General features: G+C 39.9%; 1 protein-coding gene across 2 annotated transcripts in view; it reads right to left on the bottom strand.

Moving 5' to 3' along the window:
• Positions 1-364: 364 nt before the first annotated feature.
• The window catches only part of tmem161b (transmembrane protein 161B), a 34,783-nt gene continuing 22,910 nt past the window's right edge, over positions 365-12,237 (bottom strand). For both annotated transcript variants that reach the window (XM_042488267.1, XM_042488266.1), the window contains 9 exons: positions 10,513-10,610; positions 10,214-10,370; positions 8,584-8,735; positions 8,436-8,496; positions 8,181-8,321; positions 6,565-6,678; positions 4,186-4,360; positions 3,432-3,528; positions 365-3,347 (listed from right to left, as the gene is read on the bottom strand). In XM_042488267.1, the coding sequence (XP_042344201.1) occupies positions 3,052-3,347; positions 3,432-3,528; positions 4,186-4,360; positions 6,565-6,678; positions 8,181-8,321; positions 8,436-8,496; positions 8,584-8,735; positions 10,214-10,370; positions 10,513-10,610 (1,291 nt within the window). In that variant the 3' untranslated portion in view covers positions 365-3,051. The remainder of the gene's footprint in view (positions 3,348-3,431; positions 3,529-4,185; positions 4,361-6,564; positions 6,679-8,180; positions 8,322-8,435; positions 8,497-8,583; positions 8,736-10,213; positions 10,371-10,512; positions 10,611-12,237) is intronic.

The raw sequence follows: 12,237 nt of genomic DNA, 5'->3' as shown, positions 1-12,237 counted from the left end.
AAAAATTCAAAAAGTCCACAGTATGACAAACCCCCGAAACCATGACACATGGGCTACTATACTATGGCATTTTTGCCAACATACTATACTATGACGTTTTGGGGAAATTTTTGCTGACTTACTATATACTATGATGTTTTTGTGGCATTTTGGGCCATATTTGACAACATACTATACTATGACATTTTCAGGTCATTTTTGACAACATACTAAAGTATATTTTTACAGCCCCACCGTGAGGTTAATGAGTGTAGTTTTTGGTGCCTAAGTTGTGGGAGTGAAAGAAAGAAAGAAAGAAAGACAGAAAGAAAGAAAGAAAGAAAGATATGTGAGCAAAAACAGCATCACTGCTTGGACCCCTAAAAAAGACATAGTAAAGAACATAATTTATTTAAGACATACTTTAAAGCAGAAATAAATACATGAAAGAACAATGCATGTAATTTACTTCATGAACTCAACAATGAACAATAAACACTTTCAGTGGTAACTAACAGAAGAAACATTGCCTCATCAGGCCACTAAGTTCTGAAAGTATCCCAGCTACTTTTAAACGGACCAGACCATTTAAAAAGGTTAATATGTAACTGATTTGTCAAACACATGTCAACTGATTTAATTAAGCCATTGTGGACTCCAATAGCAAAATAAGGTCTTTGCTGTTAAAATTAGAAATGTTTACAGGCTTCGGCATGTGTAATAAATACAAAAACAAAGAAATTAATCATAAAAAATAGTCATTAGGTTATTAGGGAATTTAGTTTGAAAGGTAGATTTAACAGATGCTAGTGAAGAGTTCAGGAAGTGCAGGGGGTGGTGAGGAGTAGGGAGTTGTTAATTCAAGTCATACAAATAAGTCTAACGAAATTAATCTACAAAATTAGGCAGGATTGATACATTCATTATGTGCATATTGCCCCATCGTTTCAAACACACAAAACTGAAGTGAAGACTTTCAACATCAGGAGCTAAAAAATGTGATATGGCGCTGCTCGATTTTGGAAAAAGTGTTCTGTACAAAAAACCTATAGAGCTGGAATTCAGAAATTACAGCTCTATGATATAAGAATGACAAAATGAACTGCCAGAGAACCACGAGACTCGTAATCTGGCACTACGTACCCTACATTCCTGAATGGACTGGACAATCACATTAGGGGCTGGTGCTTCATTAGCCCGATGACTGTGCGTACATTTACCCACCAAAGTACAGTATGCAAAGACACTGTACTAACCATTATGCCCTGTTGTAAAACAAAACTATGTCCCTCTTCATTAAGATGGATCTACAGAAAACAGAAGGCAGTAGAGTTGTAGTCCAGTTTTAGATTTCAACATGAGCAGACACCAAACCTTTCTTTAGCCATCGCAACAGGGAAACAAGACTCACTTGGCACCGTTTTCAAAGTCAAACCTTATACAAATCCACAATTTGATCCTTCAGAAAAAGAATAGAAACAATAAACATCTGTTCTCAAATGAGTTAAAAAGCAATGGATGGGTAAAAGTTAAAAAAAAAAAAAAAAATAAGAAAGCAAAATATAAAGGCGGTAGCTTATCAACAACAGTTGACATCATTTCCTCTTGATCACAATGCCCTTTCAGATTACAGCTGACCTGACAGCAGAGATCCTATTCATGCAGACAGACACACAGACACAAGCACACACCTTCACTGAGCCCCCAGTGCTGTCCTCCCTTCAAATTACCTCTGCTGCTCAGAAAAAGAGCTTAAAATTATCTCATAGCTTCTAAAATGGCTCAGTTAAAACCAGGGAGGTTACGACGCAGATTAAACGTTTAAACACATCAGCTTCAAGTCAATGAGTTGTCTCCCGTGAGTTGAATGTGTTCTCCTCTGCAGGCACAGCTCTTTTTCGGTTGTTCACTCTCTGACCCTAATTAGCTGACAGCCGCTCTGAGAATATCCACAGGCTGCCCCTCCCTCCATCGTCCGCTTACAAACAGAGACGTACTGGTCCTTGTCGCAACATTTTAAGACTATTTCAGACACTTTTGTGGTGGTGGCAACGTTACTTGGACATTAAAGTTTTGATCAAAAGACAAATATGGGGCTAAAGTATGGCAAACTTCCAAAAACATAAGGTGGTTTTAGGCTAATATGTTGCTCATTAACCCCTATGAACATCTCAACATTCAATTAATTCTGTGCCATAAATATAACTTCTTAACAATCTATCACTGTGGGGGAATTAAGCCGATCATATACTGTGATATAGACTGAAATATAGATGTCCAGGCCCTACAAAATAAGTACCAACTTAAACCTAGCAGCATGTGTCTGGTCATGCAGAGTAACTCAAGAGGTTTTTTCTGGATAAGTGATTTAATTCATTGCCAATACTAATTTAAAGAAGCTTTAGTGACCACTAAAAATAGAAGGAATTCATATAAACTGAAATCTCACTCCTGCTACAAGCATGGACCTGTAAGAGGCTGAATGTAGGGCTTTCTAAAGTAAAAGACATGAATTTGATGATGTTAACAGATCAAACTCATTATATGAGCTGAGTTGTGAAAAAAAAATATTATCAGAAAATAATAATTAAGCACTCCTATCACTGGTAGAACTGAGCGAAATTGCCACACCACATTTTAACACGTTAAAATTAATTATAATCAGCATTTGAGATACTATTTTACCTCATATCATTCAAATTTCACACAGCAAACTGGACCATTTTTCATCTCCATGCCAATACACTGACACCAATTAATATTCTTCTTTAGTCCGTCTATTATTAAGATTTATCAATCTGCCACCTGCCAAATAAAAAGGTAGTGGTCGTTGTAGTAAAAATAATGACAAGAGTTCACAGAGTCACCTGTGGAGGAAGCACTGGACGTTGAACCAGGAGCACTGATGATATGGTCAGTCATTGTTGAGGTGGTCAGAGGGAGGGAGGAAAGGGAGAAGTTGTGGAGCAGAGTCATCAGTAGGCCTCTGTTGCCCCCACGCAGTCCTTTCTGATCAGGCTGAACACACTGTAGCCCTGTGGGGGTGTGGCTGCCACTGTTGGGCTGGTGATGCTATGCCGCCATCAGATACTGATGGTAGAAGAGGCCAAAAAGGGAGGTGGAGAAGAGGCAGGCAGCAATCCACCAAGTAAAGAAGGAGAAAAGGCCCCGGAAAAGCAACGGGCTGAAGACAGTCCGCAGGCCTCCCAGGGCCATTGACAGCTGGGCTACTGACGCCCGGGCTCCTGTTTCTCCCCCTGGAGCTGGCGTTGGGGCTGGTATTGGTGCTGCCCCCATCACAGAGTCAGAGTTAATGTCATAGATGCAAGGCAGGTCTTCTTCAGAATAGACCCACCAGGAGTGTCCACCTGTGAAAAATGGTAAAAGCTTTAGTTCATGGAGGATTAAGAGATTTTGTAAACTGGATAATTTTAGAGAGGTGCATGACTCACCTAAGGTTTTTAGCAGCAAAGTTGTATGCAGCAGCATCACCAGTGGTGCCACATACTGTAGTGCGATTACACACAAGTAGTAAAATACACGTGCAACCTGTGTGAAATTAGACCGAAAGAATTCCATTACTATCGGCTTTTAATCAAACTGTTTAACAAAGTATTCTGTAAGACATGGAAGTTTAACATCAAACTCAAAGCCGCTTCAAACATCTAATGTAGGGATACAGCAAAACACAGGTCTCTGCCTGAATATGAGTTGTAAGATAAGACCCGCTGCTATGCGCTTGACCAAAGTGTCCGACCTCCTTTTGGGGAGGGCTTTTTAAAAGGGAGTTGTAGGGGGAGCTGATGTGTTTGGCCACAACTGATGCCAGTCCTAAACCCACTCCCTGAAAATGTATCCAATTTCCAAGTGCACCACAGGTGGGCTGCATGCCTCCTGCATAATGTATGTCCTGTGGACGGATGACTGAGTCTTGTGCTCTGTTCCTTAATTCACAAAGACAGGGCCCAAAATGTGTCTTTATTTACTTTTAATAAAGATAAATTGGCTTACTCTTAAATTTCTCCACCTCGAGGTGGCTCCATCTAAGTGGTTACTATGGATTATAACACTACTCTGCCTCTTAATCCCTTCCAACAGTTTAACGCCATGTGTTAAATAAGATAAAAATTTCATTTAGTATTTCTAAACTGATACAGAACTGCAAAAGGGTATAGTGAAGATAATTATATCTATTATCTTATTCACCATCTTCTGCAGGTCAACTGTACTTATCCGTCCCGCCTCCTTCTTCATCTGGTCCACACCCTTCTGGGCCAGGTTGAGGTAGGCCTGCAAATGATGTCTCATCATAGCGAGCCGAAGCATACACATCAGTATGATGGCCCATAACCGCAATGTATCATACGTATCCTCAGTCATCCTGTTATTAATATAGAAAGACAGGGGTGAGTAAGAGAGGACAGATGATGAAGGGATGACAGCTTTTTCTGGCCCCAAACATATCAACATATCATGTATCAGCTTTATCATTTGGTTGCTAGGCAAGAACAATGAGAAGAAAAGTTAGTAAGATCAAAGAGTCATAAATGACTCTGATGTAAAAATTAAAAGAGGGAGAAACTGAGAGATAGAAAGGTGAAAAGGGGATATTGTAACATGAAATCGGGCTTTATCATGTTTGACCTTGATGGTATCTCGGTCACTGTTAGCAGCAGAAATAAAGTTGACACAAAGACAGAATTCCATCTTACAATAAATAGAAGAGGTTATCTTAGAATGAATAACCAGCTTAAAAATGACAGCAGATAGAGATACAATAAAGAGCTTTCCCATAGGTATGACTAAATTTGTTTACAGCCTAATTTGAACTCTAGTAGACAATGTGTGTATTGTCACTTCATCTACAAGCGGAATACATTCCTTATCTCAATGAACCATTGTAAATTCCATTTTCATAACGGCTGTTGTATTGTTTACATCCATTTTACAGCACAAAAGCCACAATTACTTTTGTTTCTGCAGCTTGCCAATGCTGTCCCATCCCTCTTGTTTGAATGGCAGGTAATTAGCTTACTAGATATCAAGGGAGTCCAACCGGCTTGCCTACCAAGTACAGATCAATCAACAAGAGGTGCCAGGACGCACACCTTCAGCACACTCTTGCTTGAGTATTCTGACTATGGCTATGAATACACACACAGAATTTCTCTCCTCACAGCATGCAGAGAATTATTTTTATAAGTCAGGATGTCACAATAGGAGATTCTGATACCACGATTATTGTCAGATGAAATATCGCGGTTTCATGGTTTTAACAATTATTAATCAGGAATTTTCAACATTTGGTTGTGCAGCAGGATCACAGGTAATTTCAGGATTAAAGTGTATTTAAAAATGAAGATAATTTGATTTTAATTTAATGCAGAGAGAAAGAGAGAGAAAGAGAGTGAGATAGATGCCTGCAGCAGACTTAATATTTTAACACAACAAATGAACTAAAATATTTATGATCATCAACTGTATTCAGTTACTTTCTATCGTAGTGTTATGTTTGGCCACATAAAAATAATCTATGATGGCCAACGCAGGCTACACAAACAGAGAGAGGGAGAGGAAGAGAAAGAGAGGGAGATCAACAGCCCCTCCCACAGTCCGTCACAGGTGGTGATATGATATCTTTGCGAGATTCAGAAAGTAAACAGTAACACACTCTGAACTACTCACTGGGACTTTAAACTGTTTTGGTCCCAGATAGTTCATCAGCTAGTTGAGTTTTTTTTTCTACCTTGACTTGGGCACACAAGGTCAAATAATTATCTTGTAGATATTGAAACATATTTGAAGTGTTGGACCTTTTCACTTTTACAAGGCAAGGTTTATGCATTGGAAATCTATGTTTGACAAGAAAGTCATGATCATTTTGTTGATATCCAAAGTGCTCCCACACCAAGGCTTTGATGGTATTTTTTTTTTTTTTCCTACCACAGTGAAAAAGAAATGTATGACTTGTGTTGCAGTTAACTACCAGATTGGCAAGCTTCAGTATTGGGTGGGACACTGTGGGATAGAGTGATGCTTTATTTTTTAATGAATTTGTAATATTTCCAAATAAAAAAAAAAAATTGAGTGATGAAGATGATGACATCATCACCACAGTAGCGTCACGTGACGGTGGTATTAGGGAGATACGGTTATCATCACAGCCCCTTCCTACACTGCTAATTTAAGTTGCATTTTTGGCAGATATAAAGCTGGACTGTCATTTCCCTTTAAAATTTTTACAGCTCTTTCTCTCACTTCAGGTGAGTGGTGTGAGTCTCTCAAACACAAAACAAACCGGTGCACGTTACGTGACGCGCAGTCGCAGAGAGATTTCCATGCACAAACAAACAGGACACACTTGTTACGAACATTACATATGCTAGGGGAGATTCCATCGCACACATGAACAGGACTTGCTAGATTAGTTTTCACAAGGCAACAATGCAGGAATCAGGACACCACAGATATCGTAGCTTCAACAATTCTTACATCACGAAACCATGAAGTAAAAACTTCACAGTTTCAGGACCACCTCATTTATTGCAAAAATTGTTTGGAAGCGACAATAATAACTTTACTTACAAAGGCACATTCTCCTTTTCCAAAGTGGGGTTCATTATGTAGTCCTTGGTAATGGGCTTCACCCACAGCAGGACCATGATAAGAGGGGACAGGAAGTTGATATGAAGCAGAGTCCTGTAGCAAAAGGGATGGGGAAGGAGAAGATGCCAATTCAAATCAATAATAATACCAGATGCTGAAAAACATCCAACAATTTGTCATTCTTTACAGGAAAAGTCCCAGAAGACCTCTGATAGCAAGAAAAATGTCTGACCACCGAAGGAATCCCAAAGAGTGATCAATAAATGTAGGTATACTTGTTGAGTCATCATTAATGACTCCAATGTATCTGAGAAAAAAGCAACCGGCTCTCACAGAAATCTTCGCTTTTTAATCTCAATTTGAAAATTCACAATGAGAAATAAGGTCCACACCATTAATGCAACTTTCCATGAGAGGGATGAGATGATATCCAAGGCACAGACTTTGACGGGCTTGGAGATAATCCCTGCTAGTGACAGCATCTAAGGATGTAAGCTTGTGAGTTAAGAGAGAGGAATGGAGGAGGAAGCCATTTTGGAGAGTCTTGCTATGCCAAAGTGGATTATCTGGAAGCGACATGTTCCCTGTTCAGCACCCCCTATCATGGTCATAGACATGCACCCTTTGAGTTTTCGAATAGAAACTGCCCAAACTGAGACAGTCTTCATCTGACTCACAGGGCACTCTCTCATATCTGACACACTCTGAATAGCAGGAGACAAGTACAACTGCACTATATTTGGCTTCTTGGTACTCCAAGAGAGGACAGTTTGGTACTAGAGAACTAGTCAATTTGAGTACATCTTGTATAGACAAAAGAATCTTTCGCCTCAAAAATAAAAAATTCATATTTTTCCTCATAACTATAGGGCTACTTATCAATAAAGATTGTTTTGGTGTTGCAAAGTGTTGGAGATACTAGTCCTTTCTCGAACAAATGGAACTAGATGGTACTCAGCTTGTGGTGCTCAAAGCACAAAAAAAACAAAGCTTCCAATTGAAAAACTCAACAGCCATGCCTCTTTCTAGAAATCATGACCCAGTTACTCAAGATAATCCAGAGGATTTTGTGTGAGCATTTTTATATAGGAACTATTTTCTGTCTACCAAAGTACACTTGCCAACTGCTTCAATGCACAAAAGGAAGCATACATCTACTCATGGATGGAAGACACATGCTCGTGACAGCATAAAAAGTAAACATTAATGGTGTCCTCCTCAGCTGAGCAATAACAATGGCTAGCTCTTTGGTGCTAGGAGAGCTAGGAATGACCTCAACTTTTGCCCTATGACCACCAAAATCTATTCAGTTCATTGTTGAATCCAAGTGGACATTAGTGCCAAATTTGAAGAAATTTCCTTCAAAGTGTTCTTGAGATGTTGCTTCCATTAAGAATGGGACAGATGGACAACCGGAAAACATAATGCCTCCACCCATTGCTATCGGCTGCAACTAGAGCATAAATATAAACCACATTAAACATTTTTCCTGACCAGTAACTGATCCTAAAGGTTGCATTTCATACATTGTTAGTCAGTATATGGAAGACATCAAATGTATTCAATGAGTGAAACAATTACTGTAGTGGACTTACTGTGTAACTTTGGCTGTGGTCAGATTGAGTGCATCTAAGTGCATCTGGGCCAATCGTAGACCAGGGAAAGTCAGAAATGCTCCAATGAGGGAGCAGAGAAGGGCCAGGACCAGCTTGAAGGTGAGTTTAGATATGGGACCCCTGTGAAAGACAGAACACATTGTGCGATACTACTGTAGTTTCATGAGTCATAAAGAATTCATGAAGGCAGAGAAAACAAAAATGATACTATGAGAATACTGATTTTGTACTTACTGGGACTCTAAGCCCTGGTGCTCCAGAAACTGTAGAGCACTGTCAGAGAAGTTTGCAAAACCTAGAAATAAAGAAATGTTTGAGAGTGACTTACTCACTGGAGCCAAAAGTGGTTGTTACAAACAGGGTCATTTAAGAAAAAACTCACCTGTTTCTAGACCAAACTCCAGGTAGTTTTCAGTGACAATGAGAATGGCCATGGCTTTGACAAAAAAGAAGAAAGCAAAAGTGATGCAGAGTGAACGCTCCCCTCCTTCCTCCAGCTTGAAGTAGTGGGCCGTTAGAGAGAAAAGGGTCTTACTGTGGGAACGGAGTCAAGGAAAAACATCTCCAGAAGCACACTGGCATGTAAAGTAAATCCCAACTGCTTTGCATTTATATTTTCAATGCCTTTTACAGGTTTAATGGAGAAAGACATACAGCAATCAGCCAATACCACTATTTTTTTAGAACGCAGTAACACACAGCTATTCACCAAACAAAAAGGGTTTTGTCTTTACACAAGTTCACAAAGCTTGTGCACTCTTATAGACCTGGAGTGAACCCTTAACCCTTAAATGCCACACAAACCAAACTCTGATACCCAGCGCAATACAGAACAAGGGTCTCTGGCACCAGTGTGTGCCATTGAGGATGTAAAGAGTATTTTTCTCTGCCCAAAAAAACTAACTCAGTGTGCTCAAAGATGAAAGTCTCAGTTACTGCAACATTTCAGGTGACGGTATGCCAATTTTTCACTTCCTTTTAGTCTTTTTCAAGAATGGTATTCAAGCTGGTGGATTGCTATTTTTCTTTTCTTTTATTCAGTGCTGTGAAGACAGCTGTATAAACATTCAACAGACAAGTTAAAGGCAGCGTGAGTTTGAAAAAAGCTGCTTGAGCTATCATGTGGTGGGCTACAATTAAAGTACCACAGTGTTGGCTGGTCAACATTGGCCAAAGGTGAGGATATGTAGTCACGTTTATACATTTCCGTAAACAAGCGGAAAAAAGCAAGCTACCATTAGATGCAGATACTTGAAGCGCATGCTGCTCCAGGGTTATCTCTGAAGGTTAAGGCAACAGAGCTGGCAAGAGTCTTAAACATATCATCAGAGTTGAAATAGGAAAACTGAAATCAAGGGTCCCATTAACACTTATATTGAGCCAACATATTCCCTCATCTTCATCTTCACAGTGCTATTTCATCTGTTCCCTAGTCCGTCCTTCCCCCCCGAGCACATCAGTCTGTTGGGCTGTGAAAATTGGGCCTCCAATCTCCGACGTAGGCAGGAAATGACACACCATCTGACCGCGATGAGCCGGGCCCGACCAGGAGCACTGGAAAGATTGATCCCTGTGGTTGGTGGCAAGGATAATGCATATCATTTAACCATCATTCAGCGTAGCAAAATAGCAGGTAGCTGTGGAGGATAAAGGTGCTGGCAGTCAAGCCAGTAGGAGCTTTAGCAGTCATTTTATAGTCTCTCTCTGCCACTGCTGCATCCACACAATCAGGCTGCAACAATTTACTCCTATAGACAAAGAGATGTTAACCTGTGACATATATAGTACGGTGGTAATGAATGTTAAGTGAAAATAATGAAAATGTGTGAGTGCAGGAGAGTCCATAGAAAAGAAATTTGTTCAGCTGAAAGCTCAAATGTCGCCAACCCACCTAGAGTGATAATATACAGCATGAATATGTTTCCAATTTACACCAAACCACAGATGAGATTTTAACAGTCTGATAAGAAAAAGGCTAGCCAAGATGTAAGGAGTAACTGATGTAAGGATACATGACAAAAGCGAGCACTAGCAGGCACCAGACCACACTGATGTTCATCTCTCCCGAGGGCTGAGCCACACTGTAGTAGAGTTCTGTTATCAGGTAGACCACAGTTGCCGCCACTGTGAAATCCACCAGCCACTGGAACTCTGGGAAGTAGTGCAATGCTGGGAGCATAGGGAATAAAATTTAATCTAAATATTCAATAATAATAATATCTACAGCACAGGACATGCAAACATTAAGAATGGGATATAAAAGTAATAATTAAATTGTCTTTATTTGACAAATGTCCGCTTTCATTCATACCTAATGTGTCGACTTCTGCAATGCATTTCGTCTCCAGCTGTAGATCTATGTCCTTCGGAACTGTTAGCGGCTTATTGTCTATGTGACCATTGTACTTCCTGGTGCAAAGAGGAGAGAGCAGCAAAACTATAATTTCAGTCAGAATAACAGAAACAAGCAACTTCAAAATGCAAGTAGTAAACAGATGCTTAGACCTTTTATGTTTTTTATCCTGTGAGAAGATACCAGGATGTCTATAGGTAACAGACACCTATACTGAATGCTTTTAAGGATCTTTTCTAGATCATTTTTAGACAAATTTAGTATAAGGTTCAGTGGTAGGATGAAAGATTTGTTACTTCAGAAATGTGACTCATTTTGACAAAAATAAATAAATAAATAAAAGATGGATAAATGAAATTAGATAAAATGTTTGTGGCAATTAAGAGCTCACAATTTCTAATTTCAGACTATTCAATGACTTTTAAGGCCTAATATTTGTAAAACTGAATTTAAGACATTAGGACTTTTTCGGGACCTGCAAATATCCGTAATGCAAACCATGGAATAAATCATTTCACTGAAAATACATCCTTTTAGGGGCGTCTGTAGTAGCAGACATTTTTGTTCAGGGGTTTATCTCATCTTGCTTTTAATACAATAGTAGAGAGGTTGCTGTTCCACACATGTCTGCACTCTATGCAGAGCTGCATTCAAATTTAATAGCTGGCAGAGGTCTAGTTACTTTTATTACTACTAATACTACTGGACTCTTGCATGACCAAGGGAGGGCAATACATAGGCTGCACTAAATCGCTAACAGCAGGCAAATGGAGAGCTGTTCTCTGGGCTTGAAGAGCTGTCTGGTGGGCCCCCTCAGTTCTGGGCTTTGTTTGTTCAGCCCCGTGTGTGCACTAGATTCACAGGACAATACCACTGTAAGACTCTAGGGCCAAACATGCCCTGGACAGATTTCATCTGTGAGGCACCTGACAGGAAAAAAAGGGCTCAGCCTCACCCCTTACTGAGGGAGTCTGACAGTGAACAATGGGAACAGAGCTGCATGGCACGAGCTGGCAAAAGGACAGTGGTCCATCTTTTTCTTCAAGGGATTACTGAACATGTGGTGCTAGAGAACCTCGACGGGCCTCATACAGGGTCAGAGAAAAGACTGCGCAACAAAACCACCGTGAGTTAGGAGCTGGACACTGTGAGGAACAGAGAGGATTAACTTCCAGTTGTGACTTCAATTTAAATTCACGTTTAAAAGGAGGGCACAAAGGAAAAAGCACTTAATTCACGTGTTCAACATATGCTTCAACTTCCACCTGCAGCCCTAAAAACTGAATAGTAGTTTTTTGAATTGCAAAGTAGTCTTGATGGAAAATCATGTTCCAGAATCAAAGCTTGACATCTGACCACTTTGAAGACATAATGCTGTTTGAGAAACTTTGATTTCATAGAAGATGCAATCCTTTTTAAGTGTCATCCCCTAAAATAGCCTAATAGTAAGGCTCCAAAAAAACAGGACCAACTTTCCTCACATCCACCAGACAGGGCCACTTCTAAGCCTGGTTGCTCTAAGGCTCGATGAAGAGCCATAAAGAAACAAAACAACAAAAACAGACTTCTGTCTCCTTACTTCAAACAGGCCTTAAATGAGCCACATAAACACATCAGCTTCATCTGTTTGCCGACATGGCTGTGGTCTCCATCCATCTCAAATGTCTGCTTCTCATCTTTTCT

The sequence above is a fragment of the Plectropomus leopardus genome, chromosome 6 (genome assembly GCF_008729295.1).
Source record: "Plectropomus leopardus isolate mb chromosome 6, YSFRI_Pleo_2.0, whole genome shotgun sequence".
Taxonomy (NCBI): Eukaryota; Metazoa; Chordata; class Actinopteri; order Perciformes; family Serranidae; genus Plectropomus; species Plectropomus leopardus.
This window is presented reverse-complemented; position numbering and strand designations above follow the sequence as displayed.